The 25,596-nt window shown below is 48.0% G+C and overlaps 1 protein-coding gene across 3 annotated transcripts in view; it reads right to left on the bottom strand.

Annotated features, from left to right (window-relative positions):
* AGAP1 (ArfGAP with GTPase domain, ankyrin repeat and PH domain 1) overlaps positions 1-25,596 on the bottom strand; it is a 549,941-nt gene that overhangs the window by 50,160 nt on the left and 474,185 nt on the right. For all 3 annotated transcript variants that reach the window (XM_065880907.1, XM_065880908.1, XM_065880909.1), the window contains 3 exons: positions 15,747-15,901; positions 12,756-12,846; positions 8,883-9,105 (listed from right to left, as the gene is read on the bottom strand). In XM_065880907.1, the coding sequence (XP_065736979.1) occupies positions 8,883-9,105; positions 12,756-12,846; positions 15,747-15,901 (469 nt within the window). The remainder of the gene's footprint in view (positions 1-8,882; positions 9,106-12,755; positions 12,847-15,746; positions 15,902-25,596) is intronic.

Below are 25,596 nucleotides of genomic sequence, written 5' to 3'. Positions count from 1 at the left end.
CATAGCATTTGTCCTTTATTCCATTAATGTGGTATATTACTTTGACAGATTTTTGTGTGTTGAACCAACCTTGCATTCCTGGGGAAAATGACATTTGAACACAGTATATAATCTTCTTGTAATGGGGGCAGACACAGAGATGTTCCCTGTGGGTTGTAGCACCTTTGAGATGGCATATTGGACATAGAGTACGGTAAAGAAAGAGGACAGGTACCTGGGTCTTAAGAAATGAGGAAAAAAGTCCAGGAACTTGGGCTAAACAGGGAGAGGGACTCCAGGTGGGTTGTGGGCATTTGTGGATACTGCTTGGTGTAGACCACTGCTTCTCAAACTTTAATATGCGTAAGAATCACCTAGAGAGTTAAAGCACATCGCTGGGCCCCGCCACGGGGACACACTTGGAATGGGGTCCAAGAACGTGCCTTGCTGGTGCTGCAATAAACCACTCCACAAAGCAAAAATAAACCCGGACCGCATATGCCACGTCAGCGGACCCTCCCCCGCACCTGAGAGCACACAGGCCACTTGCCTCTCTCACCGCCAGCATGCAGGGACCCAGGCACAAAGCTGAGTTGAGTTTTCCAGATAAAGAGCCCAGGAAACTTCATAAATAGTATTTTCTTTTAGCATTAAATCTACGTGATTAAGTGGGTGGGCTAATGACTAGTTTCATTTTACAAATGAGAACATTCTCTGATTTTTAAAAATCAAAATCACAGAAGATGCTGGCTGTGAAACCAGGACTAGAAATCCTCTGGCCTGGCTCCCTATTTCATCATGCAGATAATAAATACGATTGTGAAGCTTTTGGAGATACAAGCTAAATGTTTTCAACAGACAGTGTCGGGTCAGGGACGTGAACGGAGGGAGGTTCAGGCAGGAGAAGGATGTGGTCCCGTGAAAAGCTGGGGCTCGAACCGTGTGACTACGTTGGCTGATCTGCACGTTTAGGTCTCGGCACTGTTTTCCAGAGAAGCTCTAAGGATTAGCACTGACTGCAGAAAATTAAGACTTGAGAATCACGACTGAGTGACTTGATCAGGTTTGCTGTATGAATGCAAACTAAAATGAATGATGCTTTATTATCTTTAAGTTACCACAAATGAGGCCATTAGATTTTATAAGTGGAAAGACATCGTAGTTATGCTATTATACATAATACATTTACACTAATAACATATAAACACCGGCACACTAATGGCTGGTAGGAGTATGAGCTGGGGTCAAGGGGAGGAGAGGGAATGTACACTGGTAAACACAGTGGTACCTCTAGACGCCACAACTGACCATGGGATGTGGCCATATGACGCTGAGCAGAAAAAGGACGGGAGCAGCAGAAGGGCCAGGGCAGAGTGTCAGGAGTCAGGTCCTGCGTTCAAGTGATCTGCCCCTTAGTCCCGGGCGAACCTCGACAAGTGACTCCAGGACCCTGACCTCACAACCTTCTCACATGGGAAACGGGGGTCATCCCGTGTCGTAGGACGGCTCCGTCCTAAGAAAAAGCACCCAGTACACTGTGAACCCTGGACCCAGGCTTGTCTGCTTCTGCCTCTTCTTCATTGTTAGGAAGAAGAAAGCAGGACCCTCCTCAGAAGAGAGGAGGTTTCTGGTGCGAAATGATCAAAGCACCACTGAGAGAAATGACCTTCTGGAAAATGCTCTGCTTTTGGAGGAATCAAAACAGAGGCAGTTGTGTTAGAGTATTTACAGGCCCCCGTTTAGAAGGGCTCCCGCGATCTAGAATTCAAGCCTAACGGTTCGCCTCCACATTACGTAGCTTCATCTACGGACGCGGGCTCGGAAGTGGTCAGGGCGCCTACAAGAAACTGATGCTGGCAGGTGACTCGCATTTGCAGCTACCAATGATAATAAAAATGCTTAATAATAAGAAATTCCTTGATTGTCTCCATGGCTACATTTCAGAGAGCAAATGAGAGGGGTTTTCAACCCAAGACAGCTCTCCGGTCGCAACGCTGGCTCCCACATTTGGTTTCCTGCGGGATCAAATAAAAGACGGGTTTGTGTGTGGCAGGAGGACGTAATAAACCAACAGCACTATTTCATCCATCTTCTTCAAAGGCAACTGGAAGGAACAGTTATGCTGTAAAACGCGGATCGCATTTTACTTAACCTTACGGAGAATCTTGTTAGATCCGCCTTTCTTATAATTAGGGCTAGTCTATCCTGAGAGCTTAATCGGAGAGCACTGCCGATGCACAGATTCCCTCCACGCTCCCTGCCTGCAGCGTACCAGGGGAACTGCTCTATCTCTTGTCAACCGTAATCTACAGGTATTATGTCTGAGGCAGTGTTAACGCGCGTCTCATTTGTACATTTCCCTAACTGGCTTAATACTGATACTGCAATATTTCTGATCTGGGTGCAGAGCTCCGGTAAACCCAAGCATATTTAGCAACGTGCTAATGAGGACCATCCCGTCAAGGAGGGTGGCTGAGTTACGGCTCTCGGGGTCTGATTCCATGTCGGCCTACTCTGAGAAGTCCCTAAAATATCTTAAGTCAAATCCGAGGTCCCCGAGCCGCTGTTGGGTTTGCGGAGCCGCGGACGTGTGAACTCTACTGGCAATAAACGTCGCTCCTGCAGGCGGATGGCGTGCCTGCAAACCCAGGGCCCCTCGGAGCCTGCCACTGTCCCCACTCACTCAGGACACTGTCCCCGCCCGGACCCGAGGCCGGGAGGGTGGGCCCCGCTCCGGCGGCTGGGGCCAGGGCATGCCCGCTGACAGGCGCGCCACGATGACAGAAATGCACTCTGAGTTGCAATTAGTGGCACTGTCATTTTCGGGGGCTCCTGCCAATTAATTAAGCCTGTCAAACAGAAAAACCACAGCGCTCACATGATAATTTATATTGGAAGAGACGAGCCTCATGGAGCACAGCGGCTCCCTCTGCAAACAGAATTCTCCCTCCGAGCATGGAAATACGTAAGAGAAAATAAATAAAATAAAACAACAACACAAAAGGGTGGATGGAGGGGAGGTGGAGATGGGGTCCCGCACGGGGAAGAAGAAAGTGAGGCTGTCCTTGTTATAACTGTTAACTCTGATCGCCAGAGTCGAAGACAGGCTGATTAAAACTCCAAACGAGCCCCCAGCTCCCTGAACCCTCTGTGTCCGTCCGGGATGATAGAATCAGGAGTTTATTCATACCATTAAGCCCCAGAGAACTTAATTGAAAGAAGAGCACAGCCCGGACCTTGACAAGCGGGAGGTCACAGTAATTGCTGCTGGACATATTTAACATTAAGATAATCAGGCCATTAATTACCCTTTGGATCATTAAATCAGCCAGTTGCAAAATGAAATTTCTGCCTCTATTACTCACTTGAGAGACCACAGGGGTGGCCTTTAATTTATCAGTGAGCTTGAGATACAAAGGCTGGGGCTGGGGGAGGGCAGGAAGGGAGGGGGCCGAGCGGTGGCAGTGGCAGCGGCGGCAGGGCATCAATTCGCCATGCTCGGTGATCCTGGCAAATTAACTAGGTAAGATAACCTCCGCTTCCAAAGGCAGAAGCTGGGGGTATGTAAATAGATGAGGGCAGACAGGGAGATCAGAGTCTGCACACCACTTAGCAGGATAATAAAGGAAATCATCCTTGATTATCAGTGCTAATTTGGACACTGCCGGTAGCTTGTTATGTGTGTTCTGAGTAGCATTTAATTAATTCAATTGCTTGTTAATGAGGGAAGTGACATGTGGGGAGCAGATGCCACCCAACTGCAGATGGGTTCTGGTCATCACTGCAAAGTCCTTTTTTTCTTCTCCCCCCCCCATTTCTCCCCCCCCCATTTCTCCCCCCCCATTTCTCCCCCTGCCCATTTTTCTTTTTTTTTAAGGAAAGAAAATAGGAAAAGGTATCAAGCATAGAGGAACACTCAAAAGGGACAAAACACTGACCTCAGCGGGGCCGAGAACTGTTGAAAAATAATAAGATGAGACAATCCTGGGACCGCGTGGGCCCTCATGTTCCCCGAGGCCGCATTTGGATCAGTGCATCTTTACGCCAGAAATTTGAGCCTGAGATTACTATATTGTGATCTTATGATCAAACCTAACGAGACAGAGACGTGGCCAAGTGGTGCTGCTTTTAATATCTCAGAGTTAGCGGTGGGGATCCAATTATTTTCAGTTTGGATACATTTCCCCTTTATCAATATCTCCATGCGCATAAATAAGATGAAAGTGGCGTTCGGAAATGAAAAGGACACGGAACTTGGATCACCGGGCAGACTCGCTCCGCCTGGAAGTGAGCAGCCCGTCTCTCCCACGCGGATTTCTGACGTCCGGCCCCCAATCTTCCTCCTGAAGTGACATCTTTTTAGAGGTTAAACACAAGAGGGGAGTTCAGGGGTGCAGGTGAACTGACAAATAACGAAACCCAGAGAAAGGATGCTAAGAGAGGGAAGGGAACGTACGCTAAATCAGCAAACTCGGTCCCCTTCCATGTGGGATCAAAGAGGTGGCAGGGTGATTTCAGTTGGGCCTAGAGCTTCTCCCAAGGGCTCTTTCATGGAATTGAGAACACAGCTCTCTACTTTCAGGTTCCTTTGATTTCCTAGACCAAACCGGCAGGCCCCAAACCACCTTGTAAACAGGTTACCTGCCCTGAAATGCAAATAGCCACTGGTCCCTGGTCCCTCCCGGGCCAAAGCCCTCGACTCGGAGACACAAAGGTGGAAGATGAAGAGGGAAAGCCGCACAGCCCAGCTGAGTTCGGCTTCTGCCAGGAGGAATGCGGTTCCAGAGAGCTCCGATTGGTCCTGGTGGGAAATTATTTTCCCTGCAGTCAATCGAAAAAGCTTCTAAGTGAAAAGGGGGATGAGAATCAAGAAGGACCTGCCTTAAGTGATGCAGACCGGCCCCGAAAACACCGGTGCGTGGCCGAGCGTGCGAGGATGCACAGAGAGGTTTGTTTGAGACGGCGTCACCGTGTGCTGGGAATTTCACTCACAGACACACGGGGAGTTCTGAGGCCCTGAGGATGCAAAGCCCCCCCGACACATGTATTCCAAGCTGACCAGTTTCCTCTTTCTCTCATTCACCCATTCGTTCACGCACTCCGGAAATATGCACGTGACCGTTTTAACATCTCTACCTCCGAGCTGTGTCCTGACACCGGAACCAGAGCCCTGCCTGGTGGCTCCAGGCCCCGCGTCCAACTCCACAGGACAACGTACTCTAAGATGCAACACACCGACTCACACGCTGACCATCCTGCCGACAGCAAACTGCCCCTCCTTAAGGCCCTGACACCTAGTTCATTCTGTTACCACTTCTCCCCTACTCCAGCAGCCCCATTTACAATCGATATTTTAAGTGTGTGCTTAAATGGTATCAATAGCAATTAGAGGGGGATTCTGATTCCACCCCAGACGTAGTTAATTGTTACAGCATCGATCTTCTCTACCTGCTCCTTTCTCCAAATTAAACCTCCATTACAGAGGGGGATGAAGGGCATCCTCTCCCCTCCTGAGACAATAAATTTAATATCGAATGCACTGGAAAAAAAATAGCAGTTGTTGCAGAATCCATCCAAAAAGATTTTTTTTTCTTCCTGGGAGTAATTAAAAGATGCTTTTCTTGACTAATGATCCCCCGGTTTAGGAATGGGAAGTCAATACTGCTTTGCCGCCGTCAGCTTCGATTGATCTCAAAGCTGTTCAAGTTTGAACGGCAGTTCTCAGGGCAGCTGAGAATCGCTGGAACCAATTACGTGCCGTCCAAAGCTGCCCTAATCAGGGGTGAAGGCCCAGCAAGCAGCAGGGCAGACGGCTGGTCAGAGGAGCCCGTCTGGGTGACACCAATGCGAGGTGGCTTCAGTTGTTTCTTTGGAGAAGGATCTGTCGTGTTCTACTTCTCCATGGTCCTGAGTCTGTGTGTGTGTGTGTGTGTGTGTGTGTGTGTGTGTGTGTGTGTGTGTGTGTGTGCTGGGGGAGGTATGGCACATTTCTAATTATATTCCACTGTCAGAATAAATCTTCTGAACAAGACAGAATGGATGGAGCTTCTCGGGAAAACAGCTGGGCCCTTTTTCAAAGAATTAGACTGGATATATTGCACTTGGCTTTTCCTCAGACAGAGATAAAATTTTATTAAAATATTTCTTTTTAGTATTACCTGAGGGCCACATTAGAGAACCGTCCAGGTTTTTTTGTGCTAGTGATCACAGGTCCTGCAGAGAGAGCGAGGCAGGGTGGGTGGGAGGGCGTGTCTTTCCTTGTCTTGGAGAGGCAGGAACCAGACTAGATATCCATTCTCACACCGCAGACTGAATTCCATGTGGACATTCCAGCCCAAACTTTGGGATTCTGATTCTGTTTGAGGAAAGTGCAGGAGGTAGTGAAGGAGCTGGGGATCTGGACTGTTTTACAATTACACTGAGTGGTCTTTGAGTGTATCTGAGGCTTTGCCCACGTTCCACCAGGACCACAGTCTTCCAACTGATCTCCTCGCCTGTCTCCATCCTTTCCTAGGATGCTGCTGGCTGCCTCTAGTTCTCCTGAGAACAGGCGGAACATATACGAACACAGAAAGAGATCCAACAACCCACCCTCTGCCCAACCGCGAGAGTCGCTGTTAAAACACTAGCCCGGCTCACCAGGCCTTTGCTCTATTATGGCCTTCCCTTCCCCACTTCTCACTGCGCTCAAGGGTCCAGCTCCCCATGGGCCCTGAGGCTTCCACGTTCCTGTTTGTGTGTAGGTCCCTCCCATCCTCCAGCACACACACTCCCCACGCCCCTAGGCCTGGAGATCACAGCACAGTTTCAAGTCAGCTCAGATGACATTTCCCCTGGACCTCCTGGGGCAACGCAAATCCCTCCAGTCTGTGAACGCCACCGAGTCCTGGCATCCTCGGCTGGCCCTGAGAACATTCACCAACCACCGCACACTTACGGTCGTCACCTAGCAATCACTTCTTTTCTATGAGGAAGCACTCAATGAATATTTGCTGAATTTAATTAAAAATAAAACTCCCTGGGAGAATTACTAAAGCACAAAGGTATATTCAACTCTCAAACATGTTTATCTTCTTAGAGATGGACAGAACTTAGAAACCCCCAAGTTACCACGGGAAATACGACGTAACCACATCACCTCACTGTAGGAATTTCACAGCAGTGACTCCACTTGTGAGAAAGAAAGACTCAAATGTCTCTAAAATGTAAAGATACGACGTGTATAACACTACACAGAAGATGAAGTTACATACTCAAGAGGTTAATTCAAATGTACAAGTTAGAAGGATGAAATACCCTTACATACACCATCTTCACTTATGAGGATGAAATTATTATATAATATTTCCCAGTTAAAAAATTAACCTACGTCTTTGTTTGTAATCATTCTAAATGGTTTCTAATTGTGATAGATGGAAAAACAACCAAACTTTTCTAATTCATGTATTAAAAATAGTATAACTGCTCCTTTCACACACAAACAGTAAAATGTATAAAGTTAATTTTTTCCCAACTTATCTTAATGTTTTCTGCATTCACACGTTAAACTCAATCCGATTTCCAATCATTTTTCTTTTTCAGATCTCAATACCCTCCAAGGAAACTATATGTATGAAAAAATAGACATTAAAACATGAATTAATCTTTTAAGAATGCTCCTAGTGGACAACCCTGCGGATTTCTGTATTAGTGTTAAATCAAAATTGAAAAACGGCAGAAGTGTGTCATTCCTTCAGTCTGTAAGACAGCTGCCTGCGTGTATATTACACAGCATAACTTATATATAAAGAGCCCATAGCGCCAACCTACTCGATTTTAAACAGATGGACTTTGTGCACATTTCTTGCGCACCCCCGTCCCCTCCCCACAGAGCACCTAATAGGAAGGGCAGGGTTAGTGACACCAGCTTCATTCTCTCAAGCGAACCGAAGGGGGCACCACAAATTCATTTTTTAGTGTTGATGAAATGAAGCCCACCGGTTTTCCATGTTACTGGCAGTAGAAACCAACTTCTTAGCCCTCGCATGTGGCCCGACCACAGACGGACACCTGGGTTTCCTTGTCTGATCACCAGCACGACAGATCCGTGCTGATGCTGGGAGACCTCTTCTCCCCCTTCACCTCTGCACACACCTGACAAGTGAAGGCTGAGCCCATCCCGTGCCCCTGCTTCAGATGCTGGGATGCCCCCCAGCTCCCCGAACAGCCGTGGAGACAGGACGGTCCATCCTGCCTCTGTGAAAGAGGCTTTCTCAGAAAACGCGCCATTTTACCACCTCTTAGGTACATTAAATATGCATGTGTGCTAAGAAATGGCTTATAATTGCTGTAAATGAAAAATGAGAAACGGAATGGACTCAAAATAAATGCGTTTTTTACACTGGGTAACAATTAACATCAATGAGGAGCCACCATAAGTTACGCCATACTTGGTTGATTAAATGTGTTAGAAATATATTTCAGAAAATAAAATATATTTGGTTACTATAAACTCACTTAGTGGGGGTCGGGGGGAGAGGGGAACCAACGGAGTAGATGCTTGTCAAAGACATAAGAATAACAAAATTAAAGAATCCAGAATTTATAATAAGTGTTAACAGCCTAGCTTATGCCTATTAGAAGTGTATTAATTAAAGTGATATATTCGTAAGGTTAGAAGCTTAATACATTTCTAAGAGAGGGAGAGGAATCCCCAAAGTGTAAAAACAAGAGTAAAAAATTAAGGAGTTTGAATTACCCGTGTCTGCGGAAGAGCAATTTTTAATACAGATGTTTCTGTCCGGGGTAATCAGCTTCCCACTGGTTGCTGGGGCAGTTCCAGTGGTGGCTGTCATTAAGGTCATTTCTGGTTGTTGAACTGCCTGCAGAATGCCCCATAACCACATGCCTTCCCACGTCCCTACCTTGTGGAGTCCAGCGAGGGCTTCGTCCGCCCCTGGGTGCTCTCCTCCCAGATGCTGTTGGCCAGCTCATTCCCAATGGACGACATCACCTTGATAAGCTCAATGGGCCAGTCATCAAGGTCCAGAGATCGGACTCGAGAAAGATGGGTGCCAAGATTCCGGTGGATCCCTGAGCACTCAATGCACATGAGGGCTCCCAAGTTCAAACTGGCCCAGTTGGGATCTGTGGGAAGAGGAAAAGGGCGCCATATGCAATCAGACCGTCATCACTCATCCCAACTGTCCTTAGGTCTCGGGAACAAAACGGCTAATCGGACTTCCCGTGCAACAGTCCCTCCCTAGAATCACATGGCTTGAAAATGCTCCCTGGCCGGTACTTGGAACTGTCTCAGGCATCTCAAAAGCTCTGACATGTTGGCGGCAACTTTCAAACAACTGGCTTTAACCAAAGCCTTGGAAACAACTGAAAGCATTGGTTTGGATAGAAAGATGCACTTTTGGATACTTCCACAGCGGCACTCCCCTTGAGCAGGCAGACACACATGGAAACAAAATCAGGCATGACTTGGCGCCTACTGTGGATGGCGGCTGATAGTGGGAAAGAGAAGGTGTGCTGAGGGACAGCTGGGTCACTCCCAAAGCTACCAGGTCCCACGTGACCACCTCTGCAACCACGGGCACATCAAAGTTTTTAGTGACATGATGCGCACATTTGCAAATTTCAAAGATGAAAGAAAGGCACACTACAATGAAGAAGTGTGCTTTTCAGGGATCTTATTTAAGGGCAACCGCCAAAGCAACTCCCGTTTCTCCATCCTTCACTGCTGGCAAGATGGCGGACACGGTCCTTTGGTTAGGTTACTACCCAGGATGATCGACCCTGGTTCTCGGAATAAATGGTGATGGGCTTTGGGCTGTGACGCTGCACCAAGGGCACTGAATGAGTCCAGAGAACAGCACTGGGACCCCTGAGTGGGATCAGTCCCTGTGTGAACCTGGCTGACACAGTCAGAAGACTGTGGATTTGGACCCAGGGCTGGCTTCATGCTAGAATCATCAGCTGATTTGCAAAGACGGGGCTGACCTTGACAGTCAATGGCTTTCACCACCGACAGAAGCAAATAAGGCTTACATCATCCAAGAATAATCAACATTTACCGCAGGTGCACTTGAAGAGTCAACCAAAAACCAGGTAGCTGACATCATATTTATTTGGAATCACTCTGGAAATGGCAAACGACCAGGAGTGGCCTTATGCTCATTCAGCAGAAATCAGCCAGTGATTCACTTAGTATCTAACACAAAGGCAGAGAGGTGGTGACAGAGACCATGGTGGGGGGCATACGAGAAGAGGGGTCTGTGACCTCAGAGACCGTCTGCTTGGGAAGAGGAAACAGATGCCCCTAATAATAATAATAATAACACATAAAAAACAAAACACCTCTGCCAATGTGTCATCTCTCATGTCCTTGACCTCAGCCCCTCGACCTTCCCCTTGTCCTCTGAGAAAACACAGCAGGGCAGCCAAAGGCTTAATTTGAATCCTGCTACACAGCTGGCTCTTATGGTGACCTGGGGTATGTAACCTGACCCTTCAGACTCTTCATGTCACCCTGTAAGTGGGACACACTGTAGCAACAACTATTACAGTCACAAGAATGGAAAGAGACAGTGCATGGTGGGACTGGGCACAGACCTGACAGATAATGTGTTTAAGGAATGGGAGTTTAAGACCTCTTTTCTCTCCAGATTTGTCCCACTTTGTCCCTGGATTCCTACTCAGGTGGCCTCATTCTAAACAAACTGGCCCCGGAGCCTCCCCCAACCTCCTTCTTCCACCTGCCCTCCCCACCTGGGCACTCGCCCGCCCAACCCGGCTCTCAGAATGTTCTCTCGACCTCCAATTGGCCACACACCGCAAAGCTGAGGAGCCACGGAATCTTCCCGTTAAAACTATCCTGTAGATGATAGTGGAAACCACTGCAGACGCTTCTCCTAATGGAGGTTCCGATATGTCTCCGATTTTGTGCTTTTAAAGATGTTACTTTGAAACTTCCTGATAAAAACACACTTCAAATAACGACTTATCTCTTCTAACTTCGTATCGACACATATTGAAAGTAACATTTAAAAATTCAAACAAAAGAAGATGCTTTAAAGTCCCTCAAGAGCTTCCCTGGTGGCGTAATGGTTAAGAATCCGCCTGCCGATGCAGGGGACACAGGTTCCATCCCTGGTCTGGGAAGATCCCACATGCCGCGGAGCAACTAAGCCTGTGAGCCACAACTACTGAGCCTGTGCTCTAAAGCCCGCGAGCCACAACTACTGAGCCTGCGCTCTAGAGCCCAAGAGCCACAACTACTGAAGCCCACGCGCCTAGAGCCCGTGCTCCGCAACAGGAGAAGCCACCGCAATGAGAAGCCCGCGCACCGCAACGAAGAGTAGCCCCCGCTTGCTGCAACCAGAGAAAGCCCGTGAGCAATGAAGACCCAACGCAACAAACAATAAATAAATTAAAAAAAAAAAAACTAAAAAAAAAAAAAAGAAGTCCCTCAAGATACCTGAAGAGGAGATCCCTTCTTTCACCCGGAGGCCACAGACGTGGCCTTGCCATCCTGCCCTTACCTGACCTGCCAACCAGCGGTCTCTCCCAGGTGGCTCTCCCCGTTTACCTGTGACAATCCTGAGTTCTTCCTGTTAGGTCGCACACATCCTACCTGGCCAGCTTCCTACCTGAGCAGCAGCTCTTTCCCTGAACAAACCAGAGCCATTCAGCTGTGCGTCCTGCTGCTTCCCTGACTCACAATGACTCCCTCCCCACCTGCTCCAGTCCCGCCCATTTCCTGCACAAGGTCTGCTCTGAGTTGCTGTGTGCCCCTAACGGCCTTTCTCCATGGCCCCGGGCCTTGTGGCCACTGGGTCCAGGCCTCGCCCACTGGGCTTCAGGCTCGGGATGCCAGGGCCACCTGACACCCTAGCCTGGTGCTGGACCCTAACAATGGCAAAAGTATATGATTGGAAAAACTTTACTGAATGGGCCCAGCACTGTGCCAGGGCTGGAAGGTGAAGAATGAGAAGTAAGTCCTTAACTTCGAGGATACGAACCACAAAAGGACTTTCTCAAAGGGAACGTGGCATTATTGCCTGGACAACGGAAAGCATGGAGGAAAACTGGGTTGCTCCAAGGCACAAAGCACAATTATGAAGTCTGTCAGTTCAATCAAATGCTTTTAGTGTGTAGTGAATTCAAGATAAAATAAAAAGAGACCATTTGATAGCAAAATCTAGAACATATGATTTTGAAATAAAGAAAACAAACCCCAGAAGTCTCTGGGCAGGATTTAACCAACTGTACTCTATTTTTATGGAAAAAGCAAACAAACGTATGATCGTTGATTAAGCCAAAGGTTGGTTTCTGGATGTGGCACAGAATCTGGGCAGGTGGCCTAATCCCTATAGCATCTGTGGTGTGACTGTGGCTCATGGGGATGCCTGAGGCATAAACAAGACTTGTGATGAACCAGAATGGAAAAGAACACGAAGAAGAATATACCGGGGTCCAGCTGAATCGCTTTCCTGTACAGCAGAAACTAACACAACACTGTAAATCAACTACACTTTAATAAAATTTAAAAAAATCAAACAAACAAGAAAGAATTACAGTGTCATCAGAGAGGCATTTGTGTGAAGGGCACTGTGTTAAAATATTAAGTCCAAATAAAAATATTTCAGTTCCTTAAATGCCATTAAATCATGTTATAAACCTTACATGCCAGATGACAGATGTGGGTTTGCTGCAGTGCATGCTGTGTCGGACCACCCCATCTCCCTCTGCCGAGGGCCAAGCCCCACCCCGTCCTGGCTCACACTTACTTTGGGTCTCGCAGTCCACGCAGTGGGAGTTCCCTCGGATGTTCCGTATCGACTGCAAGGCCATGGCCTCACTCTGGCTGGTCAGTCGGGACTGGCATACAGGGAGACATACAAACGCAAGATATGAGAACTCCGAGAAAAAGGTATATACCTGCTAATAAAGCCTGGGAAACACCAAACAGATGGTGAGCGAACATAACACGAGGGCAATTTCAACAAGGGACTCCTCTTTAGACGTCTTTAGGATGGAGCCTAGCGGATGGAGAACGGATTGGCACTACCTATTAAGATGCGTCAGATGAGAGACTCACGCCCTAAGACACATCTCGTGATTCCTCGTCAGGAGACCACACGTGTGTGTGGCTGGGGGTGTTTATGCTTCAACGTACACTCACTTGTCTTCTCTGAGCAAGTTAGAAAAACACAAAGAGGGGAAAAGAGGAACATAAAAATTATAAACTATCATGGTTAAGTTTTATTAACATTGTGATATCTATTCTTCTGGCCTTTTTAAATTAAGCACATGTATACAGATAGACGTGCTTTAAAAAAAAAGCCAGTGTGGTGTACGTTGCTTTGGAATCTGCCTTTATAGCCTAATGACACAGTGTCACCTCTCAATGCCATCACAGAGTCCCTGGCATTATTTAATTTAATTTATTTCTGATGTGATAGATATTCAGAAGTTTTGTCTTTCTGTATGTTTAAATTTGATTTTGGAAGGTAGCCGTTACCTATGTTACTGATTTTCAGTCTTTCAGCACCGAGACTCCTTAGGAAAAGGGTCAGAGCAACTCTGGCATCATTTTAGATGGCTGCATAATATTCCACTCACGAAGACCTAGTTACAGAGTTTTCCTTGATGGACATTTAGACCGTTTCCAACTTCTGTCTGCCATCAGCAGCGCTGCGAGTATGCTTATTGCGAACTCTTTGCACAAATTCGTGATTATTGACTAAGGATGAATTCTTCAAGACAGGAGGACCAGGTAAAAGGACGTACGTGGTTTTAAGGCTTATGGTGCATACATTTAATATAATGGCTAACGCCAAATAAATCCCAGAGGGCACTTAGAATAAGCTTGATTTTTGTGTAAAAATTATTCACAAATGGAACCATCTTATGTCAAATTGTTTGCTGGGAAGCAGTTGCTCACTGCTTAATCATAAACTGTAATTTATTAATTGCTGCTGTCTGATTAGCATAATGCGTTGGGGTTCTATTCCCTTTGGTTAGATGCCCAAGTATTCAACGTGTGTCTAACAATTTCTACTGGCATCTGGAGTGTGTGTGTGCACGTACAGAGATGCGTCTGTCTGCCTCTGTCTACCTCTATAATCTCTACTATTGCTCCCAATTCTGAATTATCCACGGACAGCTAGAACACCTTACAGCCCATTCTCAGCTGAGGCTGTATTTTCCCCTCCAGCTGTTCCTTGTGGCTATTATTTCCATGCTGTGCACCGTCGCACCTGTTCACCAAGCACCCAAAGTGCTCGGTGAGTCCTTCTCTCACGGGGAACTCTGGCCTTTGATGGCACACATCTATCGAGAGAAAAGGGGCAGTATTTTAAGGCTGGTGCTTGCATCAGGCCGAGGTGACGCTGTCTGTTTTCACAGAGAGCTGGGAGGCATCTGGCAAGGGTGTGAAACAGAAAAGGCCAGTGCCGTCCCCCACCTTCTTGAATCCGATGACCCGGCATATATTCAGGGTCTGACTTGAGATACTGCGATTTTACGCAAAATTTGGAGATGCGTTTGTCTGTTCAGCCACACGTGCCCTCCCAACGCCTGTTCTGAAACCGAGTTCCTGAGCTTTGTGGGTGACAGGTGTCCTCAGCCCCCATCGACAGGCGATGCGGAAGCATCCCGAGTTTGCTTCAGAAGCCACACCTGCAGCCGTGACTCAATAAAGCCAAGGTGCTCAGAAATGGAGGCCCTGATTCTCCTCACTGTGCGTATAAAACATCTTTAAAACAGAGAGGCAAATTACATTATAATAATAATGACTGTGGTCTGGTTTACCCTGGTTAAAGAGGGTAATAAAATAAGACACTCCATCTTTTTGAAAGACAGACTCCCTTCTTAATGACAAAGCTGAACATAAATCATTGGCAGAAATGTCTTTAAATGGTTACAAGCGAAATTGCAGGTTGGGAGGCAATGTTCTGGTTGTTCACAGTTTGAAAACTCAAAATGCTCTCCGAGACTTTAAAGCGTCCCAGAGAAGGGGTTAAAAATATCCAAGCATTAAAATAACGATTTGTGAAAGAACCTCTGATGGGAAAAGGGAAATGAGAAAAATGACCTTTGTATAAGGAATATCATTGGGCAGTAATTCAGAAAATGCAGGTTAAAGTCTGCTTTTCCTGGCTAAACAAATGCAAAAGAATGAACTCTAACTGAATAAACCCCATACCAGGCTTTATCAACAGAATTTAGAAAATGGACATTTCATCTTCCCTAAGCTCTTTGCATATACTCATATATGTGCATGCGCTTTTCATCGAAGCCTGTACTAAGGGTCAGTTTTCTAACTTGACGTGGATTTGAATCTGAGACATTTATGAGAACGGAACAGTGCCTCCTCTTAAGTCTGCACTTCTTTTCCTGAGGGTATTCAGCCTAAAGCAAAAATCAGTGCGCACAAAGAAGCCACAAGGGTCCAAAAGATTCTATGATCTCCAGTAAAAGGTCAATACTTTACATTTGGGATGAGTCGAGAGAGCAAAGGTTTAAACTGGGATATTCTGCCACCCGAACGTGGTTAAGCTAGGCTACTAATCTAGGATAGAGGACACATGTCGACACAATTCTTTTTTATCTTTGCAATTATTTGGCATTCTGCTCAGAAACATTTAAGAGTCTTGCCAATTGCACGTCTCCTCCGATGCTCTCCCCTCCCCCACCCATCTCCGTTTCAGGATCAGCCGCTCTTGATTTTGGTGGTGGGGCCTTGCGGGGGCGCGGCAGGCTGCTCCGGGTTTTACCTTATTCTTGCTGCTCTCGCACGACTGTAAGCTGGCGAGGATCTGACTCTCGATGGCCTGGACCCACGCGTCTCGCTCCTCGTAGGTGGTGGCTTCAAAGTGCCACGTCTGGCCAGTGAGGGACACAATGATAAACTCAAAGTTTTCTTCTTGTTCTGAAACACAGAGTGGTGGGGATGAAGAGTTTAGCTTTCATGAGATCATGGCCCCTCCGCCAGCCCTCGGTCATGAAAGTGCCTTTGGGTTCAATCGCGCCTGCATGGGGCCGAGGCACACACAGGACCGGCCGCCCCGCAGCGGAGATCTGAATCTGCAGACCTCCCAACACTCCAGATTTGGTTCCTAAAGCCAGCGTGGCTTAGCTAGGTTTCAATCAATGCTCAGGGGATGAGGAAAAATGAAAATCAGCGTGTGATGTCAGTGTCTCTGGGCACAGATGAAGCAACTCAGGGACGTAACATTGCAACTCGTGGCCGGCTGCTGAAATTGACAGGGGGATGAAAACCAAGTGAACACTGCTCATCTCAGGATACAATTTAATTTCTTCATGAGCACCTGTGCGCCAATCCACAGATACACCCCGGCAAAGACGGAGGCCTGAGGACGTCTGTCCTTTTAGGGCAGAAGACCAGCTACAGCGGGGAAGGTTTCAGTCTGGAGGAGCGCGTGAAATTCCAGGCGATTTGAAGGGGCCACTGTGTACCAGGAAGGGGGGGGGGTCCTTACGTTTAAATCCTGCTCCACCACTTGGCATGCTGGAGTCTGGACAAGTTCTCAACCCGTGCTGGGTTCATTTCCTCACCCTTAAAATGGGAGGGGAAAGCTGCTTCCTTTGCTGTGTTTTCCACTGGCTAAATGACGTGCACTAGCTCAGGCCCACGCCCAACACCCTCCGTGAGCGCTGGTGTGCGTCCCCTGTTCTGATCTACCCTCCGGCCTCTGCCACGGGATGAAAGGCAGAGCAGGGGCCACGTGCAGACAGCGTAACCAGCCACAGGTAACCATGAAGACGTGTGGAGCTGGACTTTCAGGCACCAGCATGTCTCACGTGATCGGTAGTTTCCCATCACTTGTTGCTGGGCCAGCTGCATCACGATCCCCTGGCGAGCAAGTGTTCCTAATAACGTGAATAGCCTACTGCCCACCCAGCTGACCTCTGCGTTCGTCGATTACCTCTGTCACCCACACTCGGCTTGCTCGCATCTGCACGAACCTCCCCCTTCCACACTCTTGGGTCCTCTAGCCTGTGTCCCCAGCACTCCTCATGGCCCCTGACCTCTGCAAGGCTCGGTGCTGCCGGGTTGGCCCCGCCCCTTCTCAAGGCCCTGCCTCACTGGGAGCCCTCGGCCTCCGAGACAAGGATGCTCCCTCAGTCTCCGAAGCAACTGCAATCATCTCCAGACACCCTCTCCTCCTCCCCTTTCGTCTCAGAAGAGAAGCAGCTCCAACTACTGTGGCCGAGAGCCCCTCCCACCTGACCCCACTGATCTGGGCAGGTGGGGACAGGATGCTTGTGTCTTTGTCAAGCACACCCAGGTCTGGGGAGCTGCTCCAACACCGACTGCCACAGACACAGGGCCATGCCACCTTTTCATGAAATCTTTATGTACCCTGATAACAACAGTATCGCGTTCTCGGTGACATCAGCATCGCTGCTCTTTTAGAATTCAACCTGCTGGCGGGCTGGGCCCCAATCTGTGGAACCTGCTCTCAACAGCACGTGAAGGAAGGTCAGGGACTCTCCTATCAGCGCGCCCAGCCTCACGGGGGGTAACGTTTCTCCAACAAGAGGGTCCACGGCCCCCGTCAGCTTCTCAAAGCTCTGTGACTCTCCGTGTAGCGGTTAAAAGCTCCTGGGACAGGGGTGCATCGTGGGGCTGTGGAAAAGCAGGCGTGGAGCGCAGGCCCACCCCGCGAAAGGGACCAAGCAGGGCGTCACCTGGAGCGGACCCGGGACAGCTCAGGGAAGGCGCTGAACGAGATGGTCTCGGTCCCCGAAGGGGGAGAGGGGAAGGGCAGCTGGGATGCAACCGACACACGGAGACAGGAAATCTCTCTTTCAAGAACCAGAGTGGAATAAGGATATTTTCATATAAAAAACTGAAAGAATCAAGAGCCCTTCCCTAGAGGAACTGGTAAAAGACACGCTTCAGAAGATTCTACAAAGGTTTGAACCAGATGGGTTAGGGAGCAAATGGATAAATATGGAAATACACCTAAATAAAAATTATATCAAATACTACTTTTCTTATCACGTCTAATTTGGGGAAGGTGCAAAATACTAGAGAAATGAAAGTGGACATGGACCCCCTGGAGTTAAAATGCCCTGGGATTTTGCACTGTTCCACAGGGGAGTTAAGAACTAACTTTAGACGTTGGTAAACTAGGTACACGTGAGAAAATACCAGGGTTAACCTCTATGAGAAAAGAAGTAGAATGTATAACTCCCTGACAAAGAAGAAGGAAAATGTAATTAAAAATATGATTAAAATCTTTTATCAAACTAGGAATAGAAGGGAATCCTCTTTCCGTGGAAAAGAGTACGTATCCGAACCCACAGAACCGTTATTCTTTTTTTTTTTTTTTTTGCGGTCCACGGGCCTCTCACTGCCGTGGCCTCTCCCGTTGCGGAGCACAGGCTCCGGACGCGCAGGCTCAGCGGCCATGGCTCACGGGCCCAGCCGCTCCGCGGCATGTGGGATCTTCCCGGACCGGGGCACGAACCCGTGTCCCCTGCATTGGCAGGCGGACCCTCAACCACTGCGCCACCAGGGAAGCCCAACCATTATTCTTAAGGACGAAATGTTAGAAGCAATCATTTCACACCAGGTCAAGGGCTCTCAAGGCCAAAATGTTCACGGTACCAGCCCTTGTTCAGCCCTGCTGGCCGATGCAGTGAAACAAAACAGGGAAGTGACAGATCTGGAGACTGGAAGGATAAAAGACACCAAACTGTCATTCACAGATTACGAGATCGCTTACGTAGGAAACCCCAAGGAATCTACAAATGTCAAGAAATAATAGTAGCAGTTAGTAAATGGGCAAGATTTAAGACCAGCATAATGAAACGTTAATTGCATTTCTGTACATGAGGATCTAACAGAAATCACGTTTAAAATATATGTTTATAAATTCATTTCTCTCCATCTGTGAGGTAGGGAAAGAGAGATGCAAAGAAATGTGAATAAGCCAAGTAATTCCCTAAAAGTAGCAACACAGAGGATGACTTGGAACCTGCAGTCTCTGGTAACAGGTGGTAAAGAGAAGACTCCACACTGCGTTCGACGTGACGGATTAACCCAAGCTCGGGAGTGGTCAGAGGGGTTTCATGCTTGTCTCTGGAAGATGAAACCCTGGCTGATCCACTAACCATAATGAAACACCAGGAAGGCTCAAAAGATAAAAAAGATGCAGGACATCCCGTGCCCCCAGCCTGGTGGAGAGCAGCTCATGAGAAAAGGTTGGGACTGGAAAGGTGAGCCCCGTGAACACAACTGGATGACCCTGGAGAGCACAGCCATGCTTCACATCCTAATTGAGAACCAATGGTGCAAGCACTCCACACTTGCTTCATCTGAGACAGTTTCCTTTTGGAGGGGGTAGGCCTGTGGGGTGACTGTCAGTCTGGAAAGGCACACAATTATACGAAGAATGAAGAGGGGAATCAGAACCTACAGTCCCAATACTTCGGTGACCAAGTCAGCTGCATCAGTAAGCGGTGATGGCCGTGACCGTCTGTGTACGAGTTGTCTGCTTCTAGGGGCTTTGAAGCGTGCACATGTACTCAGGTACGTGTCAGGACTTGTGGTCAAGGCTCTTCACGCTATAGTAGCTCACTACGCAGTGAAACACTGACCAAGCGTTCTTTTGCAAAATATTTATTGTTTTAACCAAAGGGCTTGGCCTAGCCCTGGAGAGGCAGGGGACGCTCCTCTCCAGTCTTGTCCACACAGGGTCCGGCAACAGCTCCCAAACAGAAAGGCCTCTGATGGTGCCTCTGTTCCTGGGCTGGCCTCTCCCAGGTGCGCCACACTGGGGGGCTCCTTGCTGAACTGTGGATGCGAACATCAGGGCTACCTGGAGGACAGGGGCCCAGCTCGCCATGGAGAAGGCAGGGAGGAGGGGATGGAACCGCCCCCTAACACCGTTTCAGTACAGAGGCAGCCCCACAGGGGTGCTACTCCAAGCCTTCTTTTGGATTTCAGGCCCCGGTGAAGATGTCTTTATAAGAAGCCGGTTAGCTAGGATTCCCCATTTCCTGAGTAAGGGATTAAAATCTGGGCATGGAGTTTAGTTGTAATCACTCTATACCACCAGCATCAATGGAATCCAGCTGATGCTTAAGTTTTCGTGTGTTTCCCAGGGTACTGTCTGTATGTGGCTTTTTTTTTTTTTTCTTTTTGAGGGAGGGTAATGTGTTAACACTTACAGATACAGTTAGAGTTTCAGAACGAAATTATACCTGCCTTATGACTTTCCTCTGCCTCCTAAGATCAAAAAAAAAACCCCAAGGATTATAGAGAAGTTGCATTTTTAATCATGTTACATATGACTTCCATGAAGGACTACGTGTTTCTTTGTAATGAATCTACCGCCTGGAATAATAAATATAAAAAAGAATACTACTGGGCTCCAAGTTCGTGTCAGAAAAAATGCTCAGGACGTCACAGGCATCACCTCATTCAGTTTGATTATTTTCCTCTCTCAAGGTGGCCAGCAGTGCTTTGCTTCTCAAAAATAAAACAGTAAAAAGAAAAAAAAGCTCTCCTAGGGTGTCCAGCAGGAGACGGATGGGTCTCCCCACTTCCCAGTGACCTTTTCTGTTATTTTCCCTCACTCCTGATGTCAGAAGAGCAAGCTGCCAGGGTCTTTTAAAGGTTATTTCCCCAGAAACCCCTAACCAGCTTGTCGCTAGTGTCATATTTCTTTTTAACTGGTCACGTCTGGAGAATGCTAGGGGACATGATGCCATGGATGTGGCAGTCTAAGCTGGGGACATGCCAGCTTCCATCTTCCTGCGTATCTGGCTCTGTGGCCAGTGATTAGTCTGCACGGGAAGGAAGAACGGTCCCAGCTACACCAGGACAATCAGAGCATGGGAGGCTCTTGGCCACTGATCTGTCCTAGTGGGGGGCACATCACCCAAATGTCCTACTCCAGGTTTTCTTATCTGAGCTGGGGTCGCAGAGCCTCCTTCCTCTTACCTTGGACCGAACAAGACACAGCTCACAAGTTATCCACGGGAAGGAAAGCCTCTGCTATCTAGGCCACTATCTGTGGACAGGTAAGAACACTGCTGACCAGCAGAGAGAAGCAGGGATGGGATGGACCCGATACCTGCCAGGTTCCTGGGTCCCTGCAGCCAGCCCAGCTGCCTGTCCTACAGTTGGGTTGGATAAATGAGTCCATTCTCCCTCTTTTTTGTTACCTAAATCCCTTTATATTTCTGTCACTTCCAAATCCAGTTCTAACTAATCCAGTGGAGAAAAGATCTAGCCCTGATGGGAGCCTCCAAGCTGCTGCCTGGTCATCTTCTTGAATCAACACCTGGCAAATCTCTAGATTTAATCCTGGCTTATATTTCTGTATCATGGCACCGACCATGAACACTCATTAAGTAAAGAGTACACCTGGGGACCTAAATATTACCTCTTCTTCTGTGTGGACAGAACAGTCACAACACAAGCTCCTCCTCACGTTCAAACAAGAATTTCTATCAGATGCCACAGCCCTATTCAAGCCACCAGTGGACCAGAAGGATCCCGTCACATTCTGAAGTGACACTGTGATGCTATTTCAGTATCAGCAACCAGATAAAAACATGATAAAAATAATAATTGGCAGTGGGGGGCCAATCAGTCATAAAGACAGACGGAGCATTACTCTCCAATGTTACCCTCACTTAAAATGTGAAGAATGAGAGCTCAGAAGGTGAGGACGAACAGTGGCTACGTTTCAAGTGGTTTCGGTTCACTGACACAAACCGACTCTTTGTGACAATTACAGCAGCTTGTATTTAATTCACTCTGTAAAAATAGAATTCAGGCTATAGAAATTCCTGATGACGACTACGTTACAGGAGGTTTCTTAGTTTTAGATACACAGGTGATCATCAAAATTCAATGCCCCAGATTCCCCCCATCATAAAAAATCAAAGCCCGCCACACCCAGAGCCCGAAAAGAAAAGAACCGTCTTGTTTCCCAGTGTGACATTCCAGGGCTTAGTGGTTTAATAAAGTTCTGTGATTGGGCTCACAGGGATTTAAACAGTTTTCCGTGTTTAACGGTTAGCTGTGGAAAGGTCCACTATGATAGTATTTTAGCACCATGAACCTGTCGAAATCAACCTGCCCAATTATTCCAAACGACATTAATAACACCGGATATTACACTAATTGCGTCCAGTTTCTATGCAGACGAGGCCCCGTGGGGCTAATTTCGCCTCCTTCGGGGCAAGCAACTCAGCCACCAGACTGATTTCACAAGGAATCCCTCCTCATTACACAAGTCCGGGCTGTCAAACTTTTTTTTTTTAAAGGTTAATGGGCCAATCAGTCATCAATTATTTTTGCGGAATCCTAGCAGGCAAAGGGTTAAAGGGCTAAACACAGCTGCAACTGATTTACATTTGGGGGTTGTTTTCAACAGGGGACATCTGACAAGGATGCCTTTTGGGGGAGCGGGTGGAAGGGTAGGAAGACGGACAGATGCGTACCTCTGTCTTGAGAGGCAGGAGATTTGGGACCAGAACCACTGCCCTGTACTTCTGCAAAGGCCGAGGATCCGGACCCTTATGCCCATTTGATGCACAACGGCTCAAAAATGCCTGCGAGATGCAGGTGTACTGTGTACGGGGATGCTGAGATTTGTTTCTCTTCTGAATTTACAAGAACCCAAAGTGTCTGCAGAGGTCACTCATCCCACTTTCTTCGTTGGCGGGATGAGGAATCTGGGTCCGCGTTCCCGGGCTCCCCTGCAAACCTGGAACCCAGAGCCGGATGCCTATTTCTGTCCACGAGGCTAAGTGTCCTCCCCGACACATTTAATGACAAACATGATGAAAACCTGTTATTTAAATGGTGCAGAGATGACAGTGTCCAGCACGGAGGGGCCATGTGCCCACTGGCAGAGGTGGCCAAAGGGTCCACCAAGCCCAGAGGCTTCTAGACGGTCACCATTTAAAAATGATCTGACCATCCAATAGCCAAGGCTCGCAGGGAAATCGCTGTCGTCTCCACCCGTGACTTCTGTTGTCGCAGAATTGGGACTTCTGTTTCAGGGTACAGCACAGCACCCTGATGATACAGCAACTCAAACCACTGGTCAAGGGGCTTTTCCTCGTTAACGAGTATTTGCAATGGGTTTCTCTCCGTTTCTGCCTGAATCTCCACATTCTCTTTTTTTCCTGTCCTTGGGGTCTTGGGCTCCCATTTTTGGGGTCCTCACTCCCGCTTTGGGGGCCTTTCCCACTCTGCCATCTACTAACTGGGGCTGAACTGCCCACTTCACCCTGCTGGTCTCAGCTCTGTGGTCCAAGGAGGCGCCAGCAGGGACTGACTGGGTGACAAAGGCATGCTGTCCCTCCCTTTCTTTTGCCAGGGAAGACCTTCATCACTGACCCCAAAGGGCCTGAGGGAGCCTCAGAATCCTTCCTAGCCCAGTTCTCCAGGTAGCCACTATCAATTCATCTAAGTTGGAAACCGAGATGGAATGTGTTTGCTATTCTGCCCCCTCCCCGGGTCCCCCACTATCTACACCCTTCGGGATTACGCCAGGCTTGGTCAAACACAGCCCCAGGCTTTTATGCTAATTCTGAAGAGTCTTACAATTTGTAAAATACTTCAATATTTCTGCTTTCAAAGCATATATTAAATAAGCATGTGGTTTAGATATTTTGCCCAATTATGATGAAAACGACACACGTTTAAGATTTCAGCCCCAAACCCACCACAATACTGAAAGTCAGATTTTATCCATTTTCGAGTTTTCCTCCCGTTTTTGTAAGAAGAGATAAATGTGAAGGATTTGCTCCAGGACCGTGCAGAGCCAAGACCTATGGCAAAAAAGTAATAAGTTAAAAAAAATGCCCTCTTCCACTTGAGCTGTTCATTTTTAACAAAAAGAAAAAGAAATCATTTATTTTGGTCTTTATAAACACACACAGGTCATGGTTCTTGGGTAAATATTTTTGCAAGCTCTCAACTTGGTAAATATCTTTGTTTAGCCCAGAGTCCAACGGAGGTGTTGTACTGTGGTTTAATTTAGGACAAGAGTAGAATTAATTTTCTGAAGAAGCAAGACCCCAGAGGAGGTCACCGAGTTAGGACTGTTTACTGCTACATGTTATCACAGGAAGATCCTCAGGAAACACAAAGGAAGTTCCGATTTTCCAAACACATTAGACAGAGGCGGGAGGGCAGCCGGAGAACCAGGCAGCACGAAAGCTGCTGCTTCCAGAACCATAGGGGGCCACGTGTTCCCTGAAATTAAGGAGAGTGTCTAAAATAAAACTCCTGAAAAAAATAAACGATTGGATCCCAAACTGAAAAGCTCTCGGGAGGCAGAAGACGGATGTGTTAACATGTCTTCTGGCACCCGCTCAGGCCCAGGCACGCCGGGAAAGCTCGAGGCCCAAGCTTTCGGTTTAGAAAGAGAAAACCTGGAGGCCCCTGTTGTCATTTACCTGGTTGCTCTACATGCTTACCATTTGTTACTCATTCTAACTTACATTCAGCACTTTTCAGAGGTCCCCTGCTCTCCTAATCACAGGGACATGGGGCCCAGGCCCCTTCCTCTGCTCAGAGCCTGGGGTGGGGGTGGGGAGACTTGGACTGGCAGGCTCCAGAACCTTCCACGCTGCCTCCACCCCCAGCTTGTCTCCCGGTTGCGGCTCAGCGCGTGGATGACTGTCAATCTCATCGTTCTTTTAAAAGTTGAGGGCTGGAAATACCTGCAGTCTTGCATCTCTCCCCAGAAAGTCAGTCCTGGAGCTAGTGCTCAAAGGGTTTCTTTCCTAAATCTGAATTTATCTGCATGAGATCTTAACCTGTGCCATTCATGCTTGACGAGTGCTGGCTTTGGCCCATCTTGCCCTGCCTGCACGGACACATTCCACAGGCCTAAAACCTGTGTGCTCCACGCACTGTGTTCCTGGAGATGGTTTTCCATGACGTAAGCATTTGTGACAGTTTCACAGCAACCGCCACGGTCGCCCTCGCCGGGTGCCCAGCTCCCTGGTAAGGGCTTCGTCCGCCTCTCTCAATTTCTTCTTCAATTGTCATTCGAGGTAGGTGTTACGGTCTCTGTTTTGGAGAAAGAAAACTAAGCAGGGGAAGGGACACCCAGCAACCCCAGTAATTCACACAGCTCGCAAGTGGCAGAGCTGGGATCGGATACAGGCATACTGGACTCAAAAACCCAATTTCTACATCTGACGGTTCTTTGGAGGATGAGAGTAAATGCAACTGGGGAAGGGTAGTGAAAAAAGTCTGGGAAAAAAGAAGTGTGATTTTTAAATGCCATCTTACATTTTCAGGGGCAACGTTTCGTGCCGAATCTCTGCTCCTCACTACGTAAATGACGCTCGAGCATCTGAATCTTCTTTGCCCCAGAGACTCTCCGGCACTCCTGACACTAGGCGCAGTGGTGGTGGCGACCGTGGGCACCGCGTTACCTGCCTCTGGATAGATGACCTCACTGACTGTCCGCAGTTTACAGATGGGGAGACTGAGGTAGACAGCGGGCACAGGAATGACCCCAAGGTTACAGCTAAGAAGTGGGGACGTGAGAACCAGACCAGTACCATCTGCTCGAGTCTGGGCTTGAAACCATTGTGCACACCGCCGCTCAC

The sequence above is a fragment of the Phocoena phocoena genome, chromosome 7 (genome assembly GCF_963924675.1).
Source record: "Phocoena phocoena chromosome 7, mPhoPho1.1, whole genome shotgun sequence".
Lineage (NCBI taxonomy): Eukaryota > Metazoa > Chordata > Mammalia > Artiodactyla > Phocoenidae > Phocoena > Phocoena phocoena.
The sequence above is the reverse complement of the archived record's forward strand: the minus strand, read 5'-3'. Positions and strand labels throughout refer to the sequence as shown.